Source organism: Haliotis cracherodii, unplaced genomic scaffold (assembly GCF_022045235.1).
Source record: "Haliotis cracherodii isolate W230 unplaced genomic scaffold, xgHalCrac1.p SCAF_5, whole genome shotgun sequence".
Classification (NCBI taxonomy): domain Eukaryota; kingdom Metazoa; phylum Mollusca; class Gastropoda; order Lepetellida; family Haliotidae; genus Haliotis; species Haliotis cracherodii.
This window is the reverse complement of record NW_027266308.1, coordinates 6,182,570-6,208,387: the sequence shown is the minus strand read 5'-3', so window position 1 is coordinate 6,208,387 and position 25,818 is coordinate 6,182,570. Positions and strand designations below refer to the sequence as shown.

Sequence of the window (25,818 nt, the reverse complement as noted above, 5' to 3'; positions counted from 1 at the left end):
AAAGGTTTTTAGTGCTAAACTACCATACATTAAGATAGACTTATGCTATTGTTGCGCTAAGATTACTTTGAGGAATGAAACTGAGGCAGTAATACAGTCTTTGATTGATTGGAGTTACTCACTTCTTGACGGTCTCGAACATGCCTGCCTCCACTGTACCCAGCCACTGCTCCACCGGTCCTCGCGCCCTCACGTTCCTGGGAACAGACAGGTTGATGTCACCATCAACATGGACAACAAGAAAACAAAAGCCTATCGTCATCACGATGAAGACATTCAATTCCAGACTAAGATTTGTGTGTTTACCAGTGTTAAATAGCGAGAGAGCGAGTTGGTTTGACGTAGCTTTAACAGTCAACGGTTAAATTACACTGTCTCAGTCTAAAGTTGGAGGAATCCTAATCGAGCTGAAACTCAGACCAACAACCAGGAGATCCTGGCACTGCCAAGTGAGGCAACTCTGTAGAGTGAGATGCTTTGCCAGTGGTTACCTTGTGCACCTCAGTGTTAAAGATGAAAGTTAAAGATGCTGTGTTGCATGTATTAGGATTTGGCTGAAGTGGGCACCTGGCTAATAAAATGTTAACATAAAATGTGGGCCACTGTAGGTTTGTTGTTTTTCCAATTTTCCATCCTTATCATAGTCACCTCTAAAAAGACTTGGTTGGAAAAAGGCATGAGTCTTCACCCAGACAAACTGTAGACCTACCTTGGCATAGCAATGATTTCTCCCCACAAGACAAAGTGCGGACCTCCCATGGCATAGCAATGATTTTTCCCTTTCAGACAAAGTGTGGACCTACCTTGGCATAGCAATGATTTTTCCACCCAAGACAAAGTGTGGACCTACCTTGGCATAGCAATGATTTCTCCCTCTCAGACAACGTGTAGACCTACCTTGGCCTAGCAATGATTTCTCCCTCCCAGACAAAGTCTGGACCTACCTTGGCATAGCAATGATTTCTCCCTCCCAGGAAATGATCCTCTTAACAGTTGGTGGTTGTCGTGGCAACTGGCGAATGTCCAGCTGTTTGATGTTGCCAAAGCACTTGCCCAGGTGAGGCTGCAAAATTTCATCATTTTTATTAAATGCAAAATAATGATGTCAATGTTACCAATGTTACCAATTAGTTTTGAAACATGTTAGGATGATGTTATTACAACATAATAATATATATTTAGGTACACTTGAAGTATGCCGGACATCTGTCGGCCATGTTTGATTGATGTTTCTAATATAGCAGCATGCACCAGCAGGCTAAATTGAAAATTATGTTGCTTAAGTTAAAAAAAATAGTAGAAATAATAAGACCCACACTTCTTTGGCATAACAAAATTAAACCTTGATATATTTCCTTTACACTGACATGTAAAATATGACATTGATAGATATAAACGAAGCAAGCTTTGAAATTTGAATGATTTGATTACTTACTCCAAGGCATGTATAAACCAACCAAAAGTTCTGTTCAAATAACTTGGAGTTTGCAAATATTTCGTGCTTATCTGTGAATCTATTAAGAGCTACCTCTTTTGACACAATCCCCCAAACCCTCAGGAGCAATTAGAGGTCGAGGAAAATGGGAGCTGAAAATCGTGGAAACCATATTTCTCTTTGCACATGTCATGCATACCTTACCTAAATGGTGGAAGTTACTTGACATATTGCAATCTAGCCAATAGTACATCCAGAGAGGGTGTTACCTGAACAGCATTGGGGTCCTTGGACTGCGCGAGGATGTCCAGGAGTTCATCGTTACTGAGAAAGTAGAACCTGGGGAACACCAGTCTCTTCGTCTCCAGGTAGTCCTGTGCACAGGTAACAGGTTAAGAGTCACTCGGGACACTTATTCATGACAATGTTTTGTTAATTTGTTTGATTGTTGTCTAACGCCGCACTCAGCAATATTCAAGCTATATGACGTCAGTCTCTAAATAATCGAGTCCTGACCAGTGATTGACATCACGCTCATCAATCCACGTAATTGGGATCGATGACATGCATCAACCAAATCAGCGAGCCTGACCACCTGATCCCGATAGGCGCCTCTTACGACATTTTACAGCAAGCATAGGTTGCTGAATACCTATTCTAACCCGGATCTTCATGGAAATGTAAGCCAAATTAGTAGGAGATCAGTGTATGTCGATCAGAAACCAAGGACAATTAGGACCTGGTCTATAATTATAGGGGGTTTAGATTGGTCTTTGACTGTATCATTTTTGCTGCCCCCTTATTTTATGAAACATTTTTTCATGACCACTCCCTCCCCACACCCAACACTCCACTCCCATAGTTGTGATAAATATTGGACACCCCTCCTCTTTTGAAATGTCAATTATTCATGAAATCCACACCATCAAAATAAATGACCAGTCCCTAAACAAAGCAAATACTGATTTGAACACCTGACTACCAGATCCTGGCATCAAGGGACGCAACTCTGCACAGCAAGTTGTGACACTAGAACACCAATGCCATATCAACAAGGGATGCAACTCTGCACAGCAAGTGGTGACACTGGACCACCCATGACAACAAGGGATGCAACTCTGCACAGCTAGTGGTGACACTGGAACACCCATGACAACAAGGGATACAACTCTGCACAGCAAGTGGTGACACTGGAACACCCATGATATCAACAAGGGATGCAACTCTGCACAGCCAGTAGTTACACTGGACCACCCATGACATCAACAAGGGATGCAACTCTGCACGGTCAGTGGTGACACAAGAACACCCATGACATCAACAAGGGATGTAACTCTGCACAGCCAGTGGTGACACTGGAACACCCATGCCATATCAACAAGGGATTCAACTCTGCACAGCAAGTGGTGACACAAGAACACCCATGATATCAACAAGGGATGCAACTCTGCACGGTCAGTGGTGACACAGGAAAACCCATGACATCAACAAGGGATGTAACTCTGCACAGCCAGTGGTGACACAAGAACACCCATGACATCAACAAGGGATGTAACTCTGCACAGCCAGTGGTGACACTGGAACACCCATGACACCAACAAGGGATGTAACTCTGCACAGCCAGTGGTGACACTGGAACACCCATGCCATATCAACAAAGGATTCAACTCTGCACAGCAAGTGGTGACACAAGAACACCCATGATATCAACAAAGGAATCAACTCTGCACAGCAAGTGGTGACACAAGAACACCCATGATATCAACAAAGGATTCAACTCTGCACAGCCAGTGGCGACACTGGAACACCCATGACATATTAACAAGGGATGTAACTCTGCACAACCAGTAGTTACACTAGAACACCCATGACATATTAACAAGGGATGCAACTCTGCACAGCCAGTAGTTACACTAGAACACCCATGACATATTAACAAGGGATGCAACTCTGCACAACCAGTAGTTACACTAGAACACCCATGACATATTAACAAGGGATGCAACTCTGCACAGCCAGTGGTGACACTTTTGATCACTGATAATTCGCTGGTAATTTGCATTCCTCCATATTTGTTAATTATAACTTGTGATCACAAAATGCACCCCATGACCCAACCCGTCTTCAGAAAGCTGTATACATGCATCATACAATCAAATAGCAAAGAATCTCCCACCAAGCCCTGTATGACTACTGCGTACCTCCAAACACTTGTGAATCTTCTCCAGGTTGGCGTTGGCGGACGTCAGTGTTTCCAGGGTTCCGGGAGCGATGGCTGACTTGAGGGCGTTGGGTCGGTCCTCCACACGGCGCATGATGTCCTTCCAGGCCTTGTCCACCTGGGAGAACAGCTTGAACTCACTCGGCAGTTGTCTACAACACACCAGGTTTATGCAACACCAATCTAATTCATGTTGTATGAGTTTTCAATGCATCAGTACTGGTGGTGAATTTACTAAAATTGAGAAATGTTGACGGGGGTAACCTGAGGTCAATTTCGTTAAATAAATTTTTTGCCAGTAAAATTATAATAAAAGTACAAACAAAAACATGTTCAAAACTTCTTTTAATTCCACAGCTTTTTTTAAATTTTACTTTTACAAAATTTACAAGCTCACAAAAAGGAAAATAATTGTTCTCTTCTCAAGAAAGTAACTTGGTCATAGAAAGGACAAAAAACAGAGCTTGATATAACAAGTTTTAGGTAATTAGTATCCAACTGTTGGTTGGTTGGTTGGTTTGTTGTTTAACGCCGCACTCAGCAATATTCCAGCTATATGACGGCGGTCTGTAAATAATCGAGTCTGGACCAGAAAATCCAGTGATTAATATCATGAGCATCGATCCACGCAATTGGAATCGATGACATGCATCAACAAAGTCAGCGAGCCTGACCACCCGATCCCGTTAGTCGCCTTTTACGACAAGCATAGTCACCTTTTACGGCAAGCATGGGTTGCTGAAGACCTATTCTACCCCGGGATCTTCACGGGTCAGTTTCTAACTGTACTGAGTATTATCGGCTGACCTCTGGATGTCTGGAGTACTGAAGATCTGCTCCAGGTACAGCCAGTTGCGCTGACAGTTGAGCCACTCGTCCAGGGTACGGGAGAACACCTGCAGCTTCCGCTCCCATTCCTCCACCTGCGCCTGTAACAACATGGACATATCGTGTACAAGAGTCATCTGAAGATGACATATCCCCCCGACGTGGCATTTCGGTAAACTGTGTGTACCTTCAAATGTATTTAGATTGGCAAGGAAATCTTTTGCCTTGATGCCAAAACCAGAAATATAATGAAGGTTATTAAATATTGGTTCATGTAGCTCACTTTCTGTTGATCTCATGAAATTGTAATAACAATAACTTTGCAGATTTGCATGTGAATAGCTCTGTAGTAGCCTCATGACATAAAGGCATAAAGAGAATGTACTAGGGATTGACAAAAAACTTCAGGTGTAAAAACTTTTGAGAAGCTAAGTTGTATGGTTACGGGAGATATGGTCCGGACAAGAGCACTACCCTCAAATTTCCTAAGTTCATAATATTTCCATGGAAACGACAAAAATATTAAATTCTAAAATCTCTAAATAGCAAAAGGCACTCCTACTGAGCCTGATTGTTAAGTGTACCAAGTTTGGGGAAGCTAGGTTGTATGGTTTAGGAAATATGCTCCGGACAAGAGCACTACCCTCAAATTTCCTAAGTTCAAAATATTTCCATGGAAATGACAAAAATATAAAATTCTAAAAATCTCTAAATAGCAAAAGGCACTCCTACTGGGCCTGATTGTTAAGTGTACCAAGTTTTGGGAAGCTAGCTTGTACGGTTTAGGAAATATGCTCCGGACCAGAGCACTACCCTCAAATTTCCTAAGTTCATCATATTTCCATGGAAACGACAAAAATAAAAAATTCTAAAAATCTTTAAATAGCAAAATACAATATGGGCACATCGTACCACCATACAAGAAACACTTCATTTCGTTAACAACTCTCCACTTATCCATTGTCAGGGCATCAATGAGTCTTAGATACAACTGCTTTGGAACATGGTAGACCAATATGGTGGCACACATGCAGTCTTGGCGCTAATTCAGAAGAGTTAAACTATAGTTGAAATGTCTTTAAGAACCCTCTCCCCCATTCCACAAAGCTATGCTAGTGCTACTGCCAGGTTAGTCTATGTTTCAGGTTGGGGGGCCAAGAATAAAATAACTAAATGGAAATCGTATGTTTTTCGATTTGAGACTTTTAGCTCTGGTTGGATTATCTATGTATCAAAAACTAAACAGTGTTGCCTAACAAGTAACAACTGCTTTCCTATATATTTGTTATTGACAAATTTATTTGCACAGAAATATATTGGTATTTCATGATGAACATATATCATCATCATGATTTTAAGGTCAGTCAATATATTTAATCATAAACATAACAATCATTTTTCCCTTAGCATTGGATAAGGAGCAGGGCAGTAGTCTTTTGGTAAAAACGTTTGTTCGTCAGGCCGAAGACCTGGGTTCGATTACCGACATGGGTACAACGTGTGAAGCCCATTTCTGGTGTCCCCTGCCGTGATATTGCTGGAATATTGCTAAAAGCAGCGTAAAATCATACTCACCCACTCTCTACTACTCACTCACTAGCATTGGATAAATACAGCCTCAGGGTTTCTAGTATCAAGTCGTTTGCTTGAAAGATGCTTGAAATAATTCCTCACCTTGATTGGTCCGACATATCGGGATCCCCGGATTGTTCCCACGGTAACCTGACTCTCCTCCAGCTGGGCCATGATGTCGTCTGCTCCTGCGATGATAATGGTGTCTCGACCAGCATGAGGCAGCAGACGGAAATCTGTGTTCTGCCACAAGTCGATGATCTACCAGAGACAACAGAAAGCTAAAGAGTTACTTTAGAAGCTGTTGTCTGCTTGCTGACAAGAGTTAACCTCTCCTTTCAAGCAGACAAGGCATCCAACCTCAGATCAGAAGGTCTATGGTTCAAATCCCATTACAGGACTCAGACATTTTATGGTCACTTCATTGTGGGGCTGAACATGTTCATACTAGATTTGAACAAAATAAATCCCCATACCCTATTACGCAGCCTGGGACATGCCTTCTGTTAACAGGGGGGGGGAGAGGGGGGCTTGCTGTAAAAGGCGGCTATGCTTGATCGTGTGTTCAGGTGCGCTGACTTGGTTGATGCATGTCATCGGTCCCAATTTCGTGAATCGATGCTCATGATGTCAATCACTGGACTGCAAGGCTCGGTCATTTACAGACCGCCGTCATATAGCGGAAATATTGCTAAGTGCGACGTAAAGCAAAAAAAACAAAAACATAATAAACAAGGGACAGTTTTGAGTTGTGTGTAGGATACTCCAGACATATTACCCATAACAATGTTTTTAAGAAAACAAAAAAAACAGGCCAATCAGCACCACGCAAAACATCACAGTGAGATTTAACAAAACAAATTCCCCCCTAATGTTCGACCCTAACAAGAGATGAGTTTCTCACCTTCTGCAGCATCAGTTCCAGGGTGGCCTCATTACTAGCTGTAGTAGAGATGTCCTGGATCTTCTCCTTGTGTTTGAATATCTGATGGGAACAGGGAAGGTTCATACAAATTATTATATATTTCAGTGTGGAAGACTGAGTTTTCCCAAGTTGAGAAAAGTGATATTTCACTGCAGTGAACATAACACTTGATATTTCACTGCAGTGAACATAACACTTGATATTTCACAGCAGTGAACATAACACTTGGACGGAACTATTGTCATACTAGAGTTACCTCCCCGAAAATTGTCTCCCTTTAGCATAAATGTTTAGCCCATACACAAACTGTTGACTTCCTTTTGACGCTAGATCCACATTTACAAGGCAAAATAATGACACATAGTCATTTATGAAGTTAATGTCGCTTCTTGCTGTTTGTTATTCTCTTCAAAATGTTTTGTCATGAATTGTGAATTTCCCATTTAACTCATCAATCAAGACTGTTTGTTTAAAAAAGCTCCGTTTTTGTCACTTGACCCATGTGTATTCTTTCAATTCCAACAGCAGCTGAGATTCAAGAATTAGAAGAATATTTTTTGTTTAAGTTGACTTTGTATATAATCATAACAAAATGTATGATATAGAATTTCCAAGACCCTAAATATTTTTTGTTACTTTTGTTCATATTTTGTAAGATTTTGCAAACACGGAACTACTTTTTAAGTCGTAATTACAAGGGGTGGTGAACCGTCCCTGTGTGTTAGGTAGGGAGAATTTATTTATGTTTCAAGGTTTTACATTTGAAAGGAAATAATTCAATTTTGCAGTAGAGAGCTACAGAAAAAGTACATAGTTAATAGGATATTCTATGTGTTTACGCCACTCATGAAAATATCTCTTTTCCCTCGTCACTCGATGAAAGAAATGAGACATTTCATTCAACACATGAAATATCCTCTTATACTATCTGAGCCCATATTAAACTCAAACAAGGAAAAGACAACAAAGTATCGAAGCCACGAATAAAACCCTCTCACAGCCTACATATTACAGTCATTTCAAATCAAACTTCAAAAGTCAGCCCCTTACATCAAGGTCAGACCCACCAGGCTCTTGATGATGCCTCAATCTCATTAAAATCAGATCTTAGTTTTATCTACTGCTAAACAAAGATCTGAGGACATCCCAATACGAGTCACGTCAGAACGACCTCTCGTGAACTTTGACCGATCAATGAAATGACTGACAAAAAATCAACATAAGCCAATCAGAAAGCAGATTTCTCGAGCTTTAAGACACTAGTTTCAAACTGGTGAGTACTCTTTGAAACATATTTTGACGTATTCTCTGTTAAAAGTTCTAACACTGATAAAAAGAACATTCTGGAATGGCTTACAGATGGCCTAGATTGAATGGATATAATCATAAAACCTGTAACTATCGTTCGGAATACCCTCTGTTAAATATTTCGAGGTTGCATGATCAGAAAACACATTCTGTCTGTCACTTTCATGATCTGGTAAGCGATGCTCTGATTAGTTGGATGAAAGGTCGTTCTGACGTGACCCGTAATGGGATGTCCTCAGATCTTTGTTTAGCGATAGCAAGAATTAAGATCTGATTTTAATGAGATTTGATGATGCCTGCAACAGTCAATACTCACATTCATGTCGAGGAGGTTGCCCAGGGTGAAGGACTTGTCCCTGACGATGACTTTATTGATGATCTTCTCTATGATCTCCCAGTGCCGGGCTCGGAGCGAGGGGTTGCGGAGACTGGTGATCACAGGCATGCCTTGCTTGAAGTCCATCACCTTCTCCTTGAGACGAGGCAGCACTTCATTGTGGGGGAGCCCTGCAGGGGGAAGATCAGAGGTCAGTGTCAACCATCATCAGTCACAACATCACCTGCTTAAATTTCACCTTTAACAAGAGTTTGCCACTAATGTGGCTATATCCCCTGCCCCTGTTGCAGAATTTATGACATAATTAAATCTAAACAAACCCTAACCTTTTTTAACCGAGGTGGAACTTGTCATGGAAATTGTAAAAAAAAGAAGAGTTTGGAACCTAAGTCCATCTTGCTGCCATGGAAATGTAAAAAAATAAAAATGTCTAAAATTTCTCAATAGCAAAAGGCACCTGTTCAGCATGTACCTGACAGACCTGCAAAGTTTGATGAAAAAATATTTAACATTTTATGAGTTATGCTCCGGAAACAAACCCTACCCTCACAGAACCTAAGTCCATCTTGTTGCCATGGAAACGTAAAAAATAAAAATTTCTAACATTTCTAAACACCAAAAGGCACCTGTTCAGCATGTACCTGACAGACCTGCAAAGTTTGATGAAAAAATATTGAACAGTTTATGAGTTATGCTCCGGAAATGAACCCTACCCTCACAGAACCTAAGTCTGTCTTGTTGCCATGGAAACGTAAAAAATAAAAATTTCTAAAATTTCTAAAAAGCAAAGGCACCAGTTCAGCATGTAACTGACAGACCTGTAAAGTTTGTTGGGCGGGGGATAATTATGGTTGCTGTTTGGTTGAAATAATGCCAAACTTACAACTGGCCATGCATGAGTGAAAGAAAATTGTTTGCAATTAAGCTTCACAAAACTTGATCAATGATCATTAATTCTACTAAAGTAATAGCAATTTATTTGTGCATGAGCCTACACTTTAAGTTCAAAAGTAAAAAAAGTAAATATGTTTGACTGAAATTGCTAAATTTTGAACACCTGTTTGATTGCACTTTTGTTAAAAAGAACTCTTATTAAAAAAAAATTTAATCTTCCTTTAACTTCATTCAAGATAGTAGCATGATGCGCTATATTACCATGATAAATAATTTATAATGGACTGTAATGGTGCACACTTACTAACCTCTCAAATATGTCATACACAAAATGTTTCTTGTTCTTTGTTAAACTTTTATGACATCATCAATTAGGAATGATTAATGATTATTTTCTTTGCCGAGTTTGGTGAACAAAGTACCTGTAATTAGTGACTCAAGGGCGGGCAACTCTATATTATGGTATCACTATTTTGTGAGTGAGTCAGTGAGTGAGTTGGGTTTAACGCCGCTTTTAACAGTATTCAAGTTATATCACGGCATGTCAGCTTAATGTGGGAGGAAAGCCCAAAATGATGCAGGTCTTAGACGTTTACCAGTTCCGTTAAACCCACGAGCACGGGTATGGTGCTGACAAACCTAGAAACATAATCAGGGCAAACTGGGATTCAAACTCACAATCATAGGTTTCTGGCGTGCCGAAGGGACGCAACTCTGCACAGCAAATCGCGGCGCCTTAGACGACAGGGCCACCCGTGCCCCCCACTATTTTGTGGTGTGATATGTGTGGCACATATGTTTTACATCACTTCCTGTTTTGAATTATGCAAAATCAGTATGCATACGACCTTGGTCAGGTTAAGTGACATTGTCCAAACAAATAGATTCATTTCAAGTCTAATGGAGGTAGGGGTAATTCGACTTCAAGGACATTCCAGAAACGATCACAAAAAGGTTCACGTGTATACTTACGAGAATCCTGTATTCGATCAAGCGATAAAATATTGTGCTTATATTTGCATAAGTAAACCTGGAATAATTCTAGGGTGGGGCCTTGCACTTTTAGACCCTAAATTTGAAAAAAGGTGCACATTTCCAAATACAATGGGGCATTTTAATATTGTGCTGTATGGGCAAGTGTGGGTGTACCTCTGGAACATTTGAAATTTTCACATAAAGGGCCCATGTCAGAAAATTCCAAGGGTGTGTGGATTATGAGATTTACTGACACTGTGATAATATAGATCCTGCGATAATAATATAGAGTCTGCTTTTAATATAGAGCCTGCGATGATAATATAGAGCCCACAATAATATAGAGCCCGCGATAATATAGAGCCCGTGATAATATAGAACCCGCGATGATGATATAGGGCTTGCGATAATATAGAGCCTGCGATAATATAGAGCCCGCGATGATAATATAGAGCCTGCGATAATAAAGAGCCCACAATAATATAGAGCCTGCGATAATATAGAGCCTGCGATAATATAGAGCCTGCGATAAAATAGAGCCTGCGATGATAATATAGAGCCTGCGATAAAATAGAGCCCACAATAATATAGAGCCTGCGATAATATAGAGTCTGCGATAAAATAGAGCCCGCGATGATAATATAGAGCCTGCGATAAAATAGAGTCCGCGATGATAATATAGAGCCTGCGATAATATAGAGCCTGCGATAAAATAGAGCCCGCGATGATAATATAGAGCCTGCGATAAAATAGAGCCCACGATGATAATATAGCGCCTGCGATAATATAGAGTCATACAATAACAGATTTACGTGGATTAATGCAATTTACTATAAGGCTACCTATGTACAAAAACTTTCTACTTTCAATAATTGAAAACCAATTTTCTAATTGTGAAAGGCAAACATTTCTGTTTCCCACCTTTATCCAGCATGTAGACAGTCTGAGTGAATTTGTTGACATTCTTCTGAAGGGACTCGACATGGATGGAGTCGAATGACGTCCCTGTCCACTCATCCAGGAGCTTGGTCCACTCTTCAAGGGACTGCCACAGCAGCCGTCTCAGTGTCAGGTCTCGCTCGATCTCTGACAGGTCAGCCTGGATCTCCTGGGCACTCTCATCCGACTTCTTGTCCATCAGCATGTACTCTCTGACAAGGAGAACAGTCACAACACTGATAGAGGCAACACCATGACATTTGGGAGAGATTTGTTTGTTTGTTTGTTTGTTGTTTAACGCCGCACTCAGCAATATTCCAGCTATATTACGGCGGTCTGTAAATAAGTGAGTCTGGACCAGACAATCCAGTGATTAATATCATGAGCATCAATCCACGCAATTGGGACCAATGACAGGCATCAACCAAGTCAGCGAGCCTGACCACCCGATCCCGTTAGACGCCTTTTACGACAAGCATAGTCACCTTTTACGGCAAGCATAGGTTGGTGAATCTTCACGGGTCTGACCCAAGCAGTGATAACTCACTGGATGCCTATTGTGTAATTCCTACTCTTTGAATGATATCGCTATGTATTTGTTACAACTGCTGCTCAATAAACTGTGCTTCTGTTCATATTCAAGTTGGTATTTCTGCTATCCAAAGTGTGCAGTGAGGCTCTTATTGTTAAAAGTCCTTTTGGAGAAATGCGAAGTTTAATAATGCAAGCAAAGACCACTTGCAATTTTCGCATTTAATTCACTGTCACATTAATTTCAAGATTTACAGTACATATTCATGAACATATTCATTTCTGATCTTGATCTCGATAAAAATATATAGACATTGTTTACCATCTTCTTTGATGGCTTCTACTGGAGGTGCATAATACGCTGGTTCCTATTATAGACAGCGCTATGGTAACAATATTCTCTACATAAGGATAAGAATTTATGGATGAGCAACTTCTATATTACAATTAAGAGCGACGTTTCGGTGTAGGTTCTAACACCGTTATCAAGCAACGGTCTCAGAACCTACACCGAAACGTCGCTCTGAATTGTAATAAAGAAGTTGCTCATCCATAAATTCTTATCCTTACTTAGTACTCCAACTTCTAAATGCCTATGAAAGAAGAAATGTTCTCTACACTTGTACTTACTCGCCAAGGAACCTGTTCTTGGCCTGAGACATTGAGCTGCCAAACCTCTCCTGGTAGCTAGCATAGCTTCGAGCTCTCCCAGACAGATTCTGCACCTCGTCCTGCAGGAACCGGATGGTTTCCAGCGCCGTCACAGCCATTGTGTCCGCATGCAGCAGCTCCGGATCCCGCACCCGATTCTTCAGGTCCATCAGTTTGGACCTGATATTGGTGATGAGGGAGTCCAGGTCAGAGCTGAATTTCCTGATGTTGTCGTCCTTCTTGGCCTCGCAGTACAGGATTGTGGACTGGAAATAACAGTAGACGGAAAGGTAACTACGGTGTACATGGTAATTGGTAGCAATGTCATTTCTAAATCAAGAATCAAGTTGTGTCCATATTTTTAAACATAAACTGTCTTATCATTATCAACATGAATCTTACAAGAGTGGGTGAGCGACAAGCAATAAACCAGATCGCATGATACAGAGTTCCCTCGCTATTGCGCTCTTCAATATAGCACTAACTCGGTTATAGCTTGTGGTAAATCATGGCTCCCAAAGTTTACTAACATAAACTCAAGTTTTCCAATGACACAATGTTTTCCCCCATCTCAGAAAACGCCATCAGCTGATCACCGCGATCATGCAACATCGGAAATACCTGTCAACAAATCCGAACTGAAGTATGCAATTTAATCCTATTATCTGATTATTATATCTGGTTATAAACAAATTGTTCATTATTTCAGTGTTGTTTATCTGGCTATAAATTTCTTAATTATATTCAAAATTTCATTCAATAAATATTATAATGATGGGATAAGATGTGTTTTTATGAAAGCACATATTGATACTCGATTAATCTTGTTTTACACTGTGAATCACAAACAACTTCTATTCTAATCTTTTTTTAAACTCTGAAACGTGCAATGTCGATTGTGTTAGGTAGGCAGAGCATGTATAGTGTTGTTGGTCATCCACCATCTCCGACTCGACCTTCATTAAACCAATGATTATCAATAACGCTCATCAATTATTTGGACCCCAAAGGTAGCGTTGTAGTGAGGGATCACTGTATTACAATCCAACAAGAATAGAGCACAAGGAATTTATTCTGCCCTGGAATTCCTCAAGCCCTTTCAATAATACAAGCCCTGTGTAAGTTGCAACAGTAAAGCATTTCCAAACAGACATTACGATATTTTAGTGCATTCTACTCAATAGACAAATAATAACATTAGGCCAGAAGATTTTCATCCAAATGTCTTTCTAATGTGAGGTGAGAGACATCTTACTTTTTTTCTTGCAGTGACAATGGGTATGATGAAAGTTTGAATGTTTTTCAGATTACAGTTAACCTGGTTTGTAGTACATGGGGAGACAGTATGGAAAGAATATAATAATCAAAAGAACTTTAAAGAACAATGTTATGACAACAAACATCCCATTTGGTACAGCAGTTTCTGAGATGTAAAACGCTTTACAAGTCATCGTCAAGGCTCCCGTGCACGTGATCGCGGGAATTACGTGTTGACATAGAATCGTCCAACAAAAACAAATATGACTTTTAACGAGTCACAGTATGGCATTTATGATATATGTATCCATTCTCTGTCAACTAAAGTTCGTTTCAAGGCGTCAATAGTGGTAATCTGACAGATGGCCAAAGTTGAGTGTAGACAATGCAGTGATGTGGTTTATCATCTAAACATAGTTTCTGTGACTTAAAACATTCTTAACCCTTTTGTATTTTAAATCTATAATTTTAATTTCTTATTAAATAAAATGAAAAGGACAAAAATGGTCACAGAATCACCATGCTGTTACAAGCCATTTAGTTTCAGAAGAGCTTATGGTGGTGAATGACAGCCATTGCTTGCAAAATCCCACAATGATCTTGTCATGACATCATCGAGTGAATATAGCACCGATCTTCACCTACCTTCAAATGCTGGAAGCTTGGGCCAAGGGTCTGGTACAGAGCTAGGTCCTCAGGTTCGATCGCCACATAGTAGTCCTTGGCTATGGTAAAGAGTTTGTTGACAATGTTGAACTCCTTCTCTAGAGCAGCCAGTTCGTTGGACATCCGACCCAGGAAGGACAGATGGTCCACAAACTCCTCCACTGATGCTGGCGGCTTGTCCAGTCGACTTGATGCTCCCTACAAGGCACAATATGTTATAGTGAGTGAGAGAGTGAGTCGGGTTTTACGCCGCTTTTAACAGTATTCCAGTTATATCGCGGTGTGTCCGCTTAATGTGGGAGGAAAGCCAGAAGTGATGCAGGTCTCAGACATTTACCACTTCGATGAAACCCAAGAGCACGGGTATGGTGCTGACAAACCTAGTAACATAATTGGGGCGAACCGGGATTCGAACCCACATTCATAGGTTTCTGGCATGCCCAAGGGAAGCAACTCTGCACAGCGAATAGCGGCGCCTTAGACGACTGGGCCACCCGTGCCCCCGATGCTCCCTACAAGGCACAATATGATATAAGTTGTTGCAGGATCACGAGGGGTACAGGGCGTTTGATGTGTCCCTCGTTAGGTTTTATACCACTTCCTGGAGTGAGAGATTTGAAACCTAACGAGGGAAGTATAAAACCCCATGTACCCCGAGTGATCAGGCTACAACAAATTTATCTTACCGACATGTTTTAATAATGCATTGTAAAATACATCTTCCCGAGGCAAGGGAGTCAACTGACTAAAAGTCCAGTTTCCACCCTTGCCGAACTAGGCTGGTATTATGGAGTTACATTTTGGCTGGACTAATGAGTCTATGCATAGTCCAATCAAAATTGCACAACGAAATTGAAATCCGGTTCGTAAAGTGTCGTGCAGATTTCGGTCGATTGCAGGATTTGCAAAGCATGTGCACCGCCAACTCGTTGTCAATAGATATTTCCAAACCTTTTCATGTTTTTAATCGAGGTGGTCGCGTGATTTGATGCACTTCGCAATGAACCCGTTTTATCAAAATATAGATCTTTATTATTGATCCGATCGTCTTGCCTGGGTGCCGCCATTTTGTTTGAAACAAATGCAAGTGATGGAATCGGATTGGTCCATAGGAGAGGCTTAGAAGGGACATAACCATTGGTGGCGCTACGATTGAGCCCAGGAATTCCAGCCTAGTTCGGCAAGGGTGGAAACTGGACTTTTAGAGTCAGTTGACTCTCTTGCCTCGGGAAGTTGTGTAAAATATTGCAAACAAATTCAAAATTGATTGAAAACAGCTGTTCGATTGTCATGTGACTTCCACTGACTCGGAAAAAGCGGGCAGCTTTTCGCTTTGAAGAGGGGTATAAGGGATTTATTCTGGGTCTCAATCACACAAAAAAATCCTTTTTTAAAAAATGCTATAAACATGCTTCATAGAAAAAGCCCCATTTTGTCATCTGTCCCCTTATCTAAGCCATACAATACCTTAATGATAGAGAGTAGGTCTTCATTGCGCTTGTTGGCGGTAACTGGCAGCCGTCTGTGGATGATGTCAATGATCTTCTGGGGATAGGGCAGACAGGAGTTGAAGTAGTCCGTGACGGACACCTGGATCATGGAGATTCTCCGGCTCAGGATCATATGCTTCATCCGAGTCACCTGGAAAGAGTCATCATCATCACAATTATCATATGCTGTGATAACACTAAACATTAAGTTGCAACTTCAAAGAATGAGACACCCGTGAAGATCCGGGCTAGAATAGCTCTTCAGCAACCCATGCTTGCCGTAAAAGGTGACTATGCTTGCTGTAAAAGGCGACTAACAGGATCGGGTGGTCATGCTTGCTGACTTGGTTTATGAATGTCATCGATCCCAATTGCGTGGACTGATGTTCATGATGTAAATCACTCAATTATTCACATACTGCCGTCATTTGGCTGGAATATTGCTGAGCGCGGCGTAAAACAACAAACCAAACCAAAACCATCAAACAATGAGAGTGCTGCATAATGTTCAAAATTCACTTGAGACTGATTAGATACAAATATAAGCTGGTGAAAGATTCACTTGAAGCAATACAGTGAAATCCGACTTATCCAGACAGGAATACGACATTCTGGGTGTTCCTGAAAATGATTTGGTTGGTAGTTTTGTTGTTTAACGCCGCACTCTGCAATATTCCAGCTATATGACGGCGGTCTGTAAATGATCGAGTCTGGACCAGACAATCCAGTGATTGATATCATGAGCATCGATCCACACAATTGGGATCGATGACTTGCATCAACCATAGCCTGCAGAGTGGTGTTCTTTAAACTCCCCCTAGTGCTGAAGGGGTCGTTGTATTGGGTATGAAGAAATGTACCTCAAATGCCTCTCTGTACACAGAAATGTACCTTAGCTCTAAATAGTGATACAGAAAGGTACCCAAGATGGCCACAGCATGGCAGTTGCTGGGCGAGTCTATTAAAATGGTGAGCAAATCAATTTTTGGTTTAACTTGTAATGTAAAGTCTTGCATGCTGTGGGTGTATATTGTTGTTAGCGAGTGGAGGCTGTGGTGGCAAAATAACAAGAATTTTGTTTATTCTCTCCGGAGTGTTTTATTGTACGATAAACTACGACCGAGAGTTGTTTATTTCTTATATGAGATATCAACATCATGTACAGCCTCTTTTAGGATGATGATACAGAAATGTTCAAACTTTAAAAATATGTACCCATATTTTTATAATGATGACTTCCTCAATAGAATCGGACCTTGTCAATGTCGGACAAGTCAATTTTATGCACAGGCTGGTACTTCCTACATATTCTCACAATCGTTACATCAATTTCTTTTCTCTCAATATCGACTGTCATATCTCTCCCCCTTTTGGATAGGATTATTCCACAATCGCGTTTATCTGCATTGCCCAGGTAATGGGAACGGCTCACTTGACACTCCCCTCTCAAAAATAACATTGTACAACGCACGACATCATGAAGTTGCGAGTGCATGTTCGAATCTCCAGCAATGATGTCATGGTAGAACAATGTATTATCGTGAAATAAACCACACTTTCTTCTCCATGGTTGGTTGCATATGATTATGTCCGATTAACGAGTATATTGGATAAACAAAATTTAGTAGTATCAACGTTCATGATCGAAAATCGGACAAATAGATAACATAAAAAATAAAATAAAAATGAAATATTCAAAACAACTGTATGACTTGTCGCATGACTCAAAATACTCTAAAAAGCATAGTCTGGAATGGAAGTTGCAAGTTTAAAACTGTTACCGCAAAGCTTAAGAAAGCTGCTTTCTAAGTGGCTAACGTTGACTTCCTGTTAGTCATTTCATTGGTCGGTCATAGCACAGACTTGTTGTATAAGGTCAGTGAACATATATAGTTCGCGAAAGGTTGTTCTGACGTGACCTGTAATGGGATGTCCTCAGCGATAGCGAGAACTTGTATCTGATTTTAATGATATTGAGGTAATCTAAGCATGTGAATAATCCTGTTTTCTTTATTCAAAGCATTAATTGTTTATTGTTAAGCAAGTTTATCTCTGTAATATGCAGCTACGAGCCGGCTCGTCTCGCATCAAAACACGGGCTGTGTACTCGCGAGCAGATGACCACGGAGTACACTGATGACTGTGTTGGATTAACGAGACTGATTAACATGATTAATGACTGATTTTGGTAAATCCTTGCAAATTAGGTGTGTCGGATTTGGAGTGCGAGACTGTCGGATTGACGGGTTTAAATAGCACTGATTTTATTGGTTCCCATCATTAGTGTCAGATAAACGTATTGTCATATTAACGAGACTTGGCTGTATGTAGTCTGATTTAGGACCTGGTATACTTCTTAATACAGGGTGCACGGGTGGCCCAGTCGTCTAAGACGTCGCAATTTGCTGTGCAGAGGTTCGTCCCTTGGGCATGCCAGAAACCTATGATTGTGGGTTCTAATCCCAGTTCGCCCTGATTATGTTTCTAGATATGTCAGCACCATATCCGTGTTCGTGGGTTTCACCAAAGTGGTAAACGTCTGAGACCTGCATCATTTCGGGCTCTCCTACATTTAGCTGCCACGCCGTGATATAACTGGAATACTGTTAAAATCGGCATTTAATACGACTCACTCACTCACTCTTAATACAGAAAAGTACCTAGAGTACATTCTGTAGTATCTATATAACAATGATGCCTAGGCCTTTCAAATATTATTAGCCATGGCTGGGATTATTTCTACTTCTGCTAAATGTCCTACCATCTCCGAATGAGCAGCCAGCACATGGTTGAATTCCTCGGTTGACCAGTTTCTCTTGGCCATCGACTCCTCCACATCCATAGACCGTGACTGGTCTACCATAGTACAAAACTGGTCGTAGTTCTGGAACCAACCAAATTGAACCAATTTACTTCATGTCAGAAAAAAGTGTGATTGATATTATGAGCAGAGTCCAACGTCATAGGGGAATAATGATACACAATGTACTATGTCACCGAAACTGACCATCCAATCCATTTTTGGTGCCTCTTATGGCAAGAATAGTTTGTTGGGGACTTATTCTAACCTGCTTTCCATAAGTGGGAAAAGATTTCAGGTCTCTCTTGTCAAAGAATTTAAAGATATAGGTTACAATCTGAGGACATTCAGTATACCATCTCACAAAAAGTGATTTCAGGACTACCATTTTGTCAAAGCATTGGAAAGTGAGGTCAGGTCAATTCGGGTTTAATGTCACGTCCAAGATTATTGCACTTATATAGCGACATGCATGCACATGTGTGTGTGTGTGTGTGTGTGTGTGCATATGTGTGTGTGGCTGCTTGTACTGGTCTGGACTGATGCCGATTTATAGTGCTAGCCCACTGAGATACCATGCCACAGTTTAACATGAATACCCCACACAATATACAGACTCCGAGCCAGCCAGTCCTTTTTCCATCCCCTTAATGCCGAGCACCAGACAGCAAGTACCATCTTTTAACGTCTTTGGGTATGACGAGGCCGGGGATCGAACCCCGGTCCTCTGGCCTGCAGGACGGATGCTCTACCACTAGACCACAGAGGCGGTTAAGTGTAAGATAGTTTCAACAATTGCTTTGTGTCATAAGGTCAAGGCTGTTACCGTGGAGAACTGCTTGACCAGGTCCAGCTCCATGTGGACGTAGGACGAGATCTCGGCCAGCATCTTCTGGTACTGTGGGTCATCCCGAAGCAGGAGGTCAATGTCAGGCCAAGGCATCTGCAGCTCTCTTCTCTCTTCCTCCTCTTCCTCATCAAACTTGAGGCGGAGGTCATGTTTAGGAGGGGAGTAGAACACAGCTAGTTTGGGTTCTCGTAACATTGGAACTACTTTTGCTGTGGAGAAAGTACGGAATTGTCATATCTGAGCATGTAAAGAGTACTAAGGCAACACTTTTGAAGTTTTAAGATTTTAATATTTAATATAATTTAAGGGTAGGAGAAAAACAGAATTTGTTTGTATGCTGCTTAACATCATGCTCAGCAATATTCAAACTAAAGAACCTCAACCTGTAAGTAATAAAGACCAGTTTCATATTGATATGAGCCACATCCCACACCGTCAGGGCCAGATGACACCCAATTGACCAAGTAGGACTGTCAGACCTGATTTAGTCATCTTTTACAAAAAGCATTGGTTGTTGGGAATTTATTCCAACCCCGAATCCTCAAGACGAGAGAGTTATGAGGCACATCCCACACTATCAGGGCCTATTGACACCCAGATGATCATGTCACCAAGTCTGACCGTCAGATCCGATTTAGTCATCTTTTACAACACGCATTGGTTGTTGGGAATTTATTCCTACCCGGAATCCTCAAGACGAGGGAGTTATGAGGCACATCCCACACCGTCAGGGCCTATTCACACCCAGATGACCAAGTCACCGAGTCGGAACATCTGATCTAATTTAGTCATCTTTTACAACACGCACAGGTTATCCTCAAGAGGAGAAATTAATTTTCTAATCCAGTGTATCGTATATTATATATTGTAAAAGAATATGTTTTATAAATGATGTTTCGTAAACAAATTAGTTTGAAATAAACGCAAATGTGCATAGTTGTAAACTTGTGTGTCTGAATATATTTTATTTCATTCGGCATCATATTGTGTGGGTGTTTAGTTTCCGTCAAAAGTACTGTCAGAGAAGGAATCGATTTGTACATTCAAACCTACCAATAGTGTTTTCAAAGCCAGTTATGAGTTCAAAGACACTGGTCTTAAAGTCCATCTCGGTAGGCGACAGGCTGACGTAGGACGCAGACAGGTCTTGTCGGGGAGTGGAGTCTCTGAAATATCACACATGTAACAACCATAATGTATTCGACGTAATAAGCGCCCCGCTCTAATAAGCGCCGTCGAAAACGGTATTTACATAAGGCCAGGAACAATTATTAAGAAATGTCACTGGCAATGCAGACATGCACACTTACAAACAGGAGCGAAAAATCCTACTCCCACTCTATACCGACTTCCTATAATAACTGGAAATAACTATAAACATGTTAAAAATTGTTTACTGTTTGTTTGTCGTGAGTGAGTGAGTTAATACATAATTTGTGCCTATTGCACCATTTTTATTACGTAAATAAATGTTCAAAATCTTCAGTAAATCTTGTAATATAGTCTTTATTCATTATGTATTGTAAGCCACAGGCCCATTATAATTTACATCTTACAGAGTATACAGTGAGAGAGAAACTTATAATACAAAATTTTAGGTAATTTACACAAGACGTAGTTTCATTGCTTTGTAAATGAATACGGATAGATTTTGAATGATTATGACATTATTTGATGCCATTAGAATATTAAACATATGTATGGAGGGGTACAGGTAAAACGTTTTTGGTAAATATTTTCGTCTTAAATGTACATATCGATCACAAATTATTATGAAAAGAAATTCATCTTCAATTTGATTTTGATTGCAAGCCAGACACAACCTTTCAGATTTTAACTCTTTTTTTATACCTCCCAGTCTCAATTCTGAGCTGGTGGGAACAGCATCTAAATTGCGCAAGGGCACATCTTTTTTTAAAAATTGATAATCCTTTTAAATATGTTTCTAAGCCGAAATTTGTTTTGAATAAACCGTAAAGAGTTGATTTTGAGCTTGATGAAAGAGCTGCGTGCCAATTTTGTTCATAAGATAATTTTCGACGGAGTATAAATTCCGACAGAAAGCTTATAGGAGAAAGCTTATAGTATCTTAGAGTAGCTAATGTTCCCCTGCACTCACTCTACTGTCTCTGTATAGGCAAATCTGTTCCTTGTGGGGTCCTCCTCCTCCTCATCCGAGTAGCGCTGGTCCTCCTCGTCAGACCCACTCAAGTAGTCACTCTCGCTCTCTGTACACAACAGAACAACATATGTACAGGAGTTTGGTTTAGCTCACCTTGGAACAGTACTCATCACTATCATGGCATCAGGGTGAATCTGGGATTCAAACCCACGATTAGCGGATCCTGGAAAGGCTAAGGGATGCAACTCTGCACAACAAACTTTTACAACTTGCACCAGTGGGCCACCAATGCCACTAAAGCTCAGCTTACGGACAGGGATGCTGACAAAACACAGAGTCATAATAAGGGAGAATTTGAGATTCAAACCCAAGACTATAAGGTACTGGCATTCTTGGCAGTGTTATGCATGTATAAACATTAAAACAGAAAATAAAATAATGCACTGCAGATTTACGCAGAGTGTGCACATCAGTTATTGCATTAATTCCTCCATAAATGGAAGTCAATTAAATATAAATATGTCAACAATAAAACACCCACAAAAATGAAGACAACAATACGAAATAAGTGACATTGTTCATCCCAATAATGCAACACAAGCCCCTCCCATTCTATTATCAGCCAATCAGGAAAGAGTATTCGCTAGTGGACCTGGCCTATTTCCCTCCCCCCCCTGCAGTTTAAGGAAAAGTAAACATACAGAAATGTTGCTTGGTTAGCAAATCAGATGGCACGGAATCAGTTGCTTTTCGTGATATCTTAAAAACATGAATAGAATCGAGCAATAAAAACAAAAAACTTCAAGGAAATTGTGAATAACTAAGAACATCTGATACAATGTATGCTATGATTAGAATTGTTATCAGATAAAGTTTCAGATCTTAATATTTTCAAAATGTCAAATAGTTGGTGAGGTGAAATTGGGTTTAACGTCGCGTCCAAAATTATTGCACTTATATAGCAACGTGCATGTACGTGTTTGCGCGGCTGCTTGTACTAGTCCGGACTGATGCCGATTTATAGTGCTAGCTCACTGAGATACCATGCCGCAGTTTAACATGAATACCCCACTCAGACACAGTGTACCGACTCCAAGCTGACCAGTCCTTGTTTTAGCCCCTTTATGCTGAGCGCCGGACAGGGTAACAACAAGTACCATCTTTTAAAGTCTTTTGGTATGACGCGGCCGGGGATCGAATCCCGGACCTTCCGCTCTCCGGGCGGATGCTCTACCACAAGACCATGGAGGCGGCCAAAATGTCAAATACAATCTGGATATAAATAATTAACGCTATTGTATCTGGTTTTTTTATCAACCAACCTAAAGATTTAATTAGATCAACATATGAAGCAGAGTCAAAATATGTTACTATTTCATAAAAAGTAACGGGGCTGGGACAGGTACCTCGGGTACTCGGGTCGGGTGGGTACTGAGTAGGACCCTGGTACCCACAGGACTACCCAGACCCGCGGTTAGTCACGTGATATATTGTTTAATGACAAAAATTATCAAGAACTCTATGGTTACACAACAAGTCACTATTGTTCGCATTTCTTTCTGACAATGCTCCCATTCCTTCTGATTTTTCATATGGTTGAATAAAGATATAACTTATTTCAACTTCAGTGTATGAATGACCAGATTGTTTAAAACATGTATCTAAATACGTTTTGCCAGAGCTATGCCAAAAAAGTTCCCAATCGGACATTTTGAGACATCTCCTGAGACCTACAGTGGGTACCCGGGTAGGGTCGATGGGTACTCGGGTAGTTGGTTGGTTGGTTGGTTGGTTTGTTGTTTAATGCCGCACTCAGCAATATTCCAGCTATATGACGGCGGTCTGTATATAATCGAGTCTGGACCAGACAAACCAGTGATTAATATCATGAGCATCGATCCATGCAATTGGGACCGATGACATGTATCAACCAAGTCAGCGAGCCTGACCACCCGATCCCGTTAGTCGCCTTTTACGACAAGCATAGTCGCCTTTTACGGCAAGCATGGGTTGCTGAAGACCTATTCTACCCCGGAATCTTCACGGGTCGGGTACTTGGGTAGTAAATTTGGACTCGTCCCAGCCCTAAAAAGTAACCTGCCCTTGCCATGTATGATACCCAAGAAAAAGAATGTGTTTACATAACATGGTTAGAAAAAGAACACATTAACTTTTGACATAATGATATACCGTATTCGACATAATAAGCACCCAGGGCGCTCTCAAAATTAGAAATAGGGGGCTGTTATTAGAATGGTATTTTGGTGAGAGAAAAAAAACAGTGTTGAAAGATAAATTTTGTGGTTTACACTGACAGCCTGAAATGTTTATATACGACAGATATATTTTTCCTGAATTTAATTGCCCATAATTAAGGGTGCATTTAACACACGAGTGCGCATTATACACGAATAAATAAGTCTTATGTACATTGATCAATCGGAAGGGATGCTAATTGGGATTGTTCACTTGCCAATATATTAACAAATATCGCAGTGGGCGCTTATTAGAGCAGGGCGCTTATTACATCGAATACAGTAGTTTATTTGTTACACAAATGCATATGACTATGAGCACTTTCTTATTCAGCTATTTACCAGAGATAGGTTCCTCATCGGGAAACTTGACAATCTTCTTTTTGACTGCCCTCTCGTCTCTGTTGAAAGAGCTGGTTTGCCGGCCTTGTGGGCTACGATTGCGATGCCGAGGAGAGCTCTGTCTCCGTGACGACTGCCCAGTGGAGGGTTTGGGGACGTTCAGGACGAGGGAGACATGGAACACAGGGGAGACGATCTCTTCCACTATCTCTTTGTGCCTCAGTTCCTCCAGAACCTGACAGACATAGATGCCACATGATGACAGCAATTGACATCTAGCTTGCCAGAGTTTGAGTCTATACAAGCTAATATTTCCATAATTTCCTAAAAGTCATAAACAATCAAAATATCATCTTAGGGTTTTATCATGGAACTGTTATGGGTGAACAAGACCGTCCAAATGGCGTGCTGGATTTCTTGGGGGAATTAGTCAGCAAAGAGCCGGAGTCACAGGAGACTAATCACAATTTTATTTACAAGAACAATTAACAATGAGCAATTTACAATATCTTAGAATATAGCTGAGGGTGCCACAGAGAGTTGGTACAACCCTCTGGGCTGTGGGAGAGAGGTCTGCTTGGTAAGAGAGTCAAACCCCTTCTCTCAATCTCTCTGGACCAAGGCTAATATAGCCAAGGTCACCTGACATTCAGTAATTGATAAATATAAATGTAAACAGTAAACCATCAGTGACATACTTGCACATTGACGGTCGATGTACTCAAAAATGGGGATTAACAAATAGGATTAGCATCTTATAAATAAGTGTTTCAAGGCATATAGATGTCATGGCTTCAGACAATGGATGTCATAAATCAGTCGCTATGACAACTTAATGCTGAATTTCAGTTAAATATTGTCAGATTACGTCATCGAATATCCAGTGTACTATAACTCCATTCTATAATTGTTCTATCATGATAAATACCCTCGATCCATTTGTTAACATAACATCATCCTGTTTGAATGAAACAAAGCTAAAAATAGTAATCCAATCAAATTACAAGCTTCGATATCATCAATACTCAGGTCACCCTAAAACTACATGTCTTATCATGTCTTGTGATTAAATATAGTGAGGGCTACCTCCTACAAGGCTGAGTTGCTATTGAAATCTGTATGATTCTTTAGCATTGGAATCTGTATGATTCTTTAGTATTGGAATCTGTATGATTCTATAGTATTGGAATCTGTATGATTCTATAGTATTGGAATCTGTATGATTCTATAGTATTGGAATCTGTATGATTTTTTAGCATTGGAACATGTATGATTCTATAGTATTGGAATCTATATGATTCTTTAGTATTGGAATCTGTATGATCCTATAGTATTGGAATCTGTATGATTCTTTAGCATTGGAATCTGTATGATTCTATAGTATTGGAATCTGTATGATTCTATAGTATTGGAATCTGTA

The 25,818-nt window shown here is 40.5% G+C and overlaps 1 protein-coding gene across 1 annotated transcript in view; it reads right to left on the bottom strand.

The window, feature by feature from the left end:
- LOC139443113 (dynein axonemal heavy chain 6-like) overlaps window positions 1-25,818 on the bottom strand; it is a 143,365-nt gene that overhangs the window by 79,960 nt on the left and 37,587 nt on the right. Inside the window, exons 16-32 of the mRNA XM_071224057.1 lie at window positions 24,399-24,633; window positions 21,799-21,907; window positions 20,733-20,845; window positions 19,656-19,888; window positions 18,791-18,913; window positions 16,007-16,180; window positions 14,519-14,737; window positions 12,596-12,882; window positions 11,417-11,646; window positions 8,606-8,796; window positions 6,961-7,041; window positions 6,159-6,317; window positions 4,464-4,585; window positions 3,637-3,808; window positions 1,705-1,809; window positions 945-1,063; window positions 123-197 (exon numbers count right to left, since the gene is read on the bottom strand). Of these exons, the coding sequence (XP_071080158.1) occupies window positions 123-197; window positions 945-1,063; window positions 1,705-1,809; window positions 3,637-3,808; window positions 4,464-4,585; window positions 6,159-6,317; window positions 6,961-7,041; window positions 8,606-8,796; window positions 11,417-11,646; window positions 12,596-12,882; window positions 14,519-14,737; window positions 16,007-16,180; window positions 18,791-18,913; window positions 19,656-19,888; window positions 20,733-20,845; window positions 21,799-21,907; window positions 24,399-24,633 (2,747 nt within the window). The remainder of the gene's footprint in view (window positions 1-122; window positions 198-944; window positions 1,064-1,704; window positions 1,810-3,636; window positions 3,809-4,463; window positions 4,586-6,158; window positions 6,318-6,960; window positions 7,042-8,605; window positions 8,797-11,416; window positions 11,647-12,595; window positions 12,883-14,518; window positions 14,738-16,006; window positions 16,181-18,790; window positions 18,914-19,655; window positions 19,889-20,732; window positions 20,846-21,798; window positions 21,908-24,398; window positions 24,634-25,818) is intronic.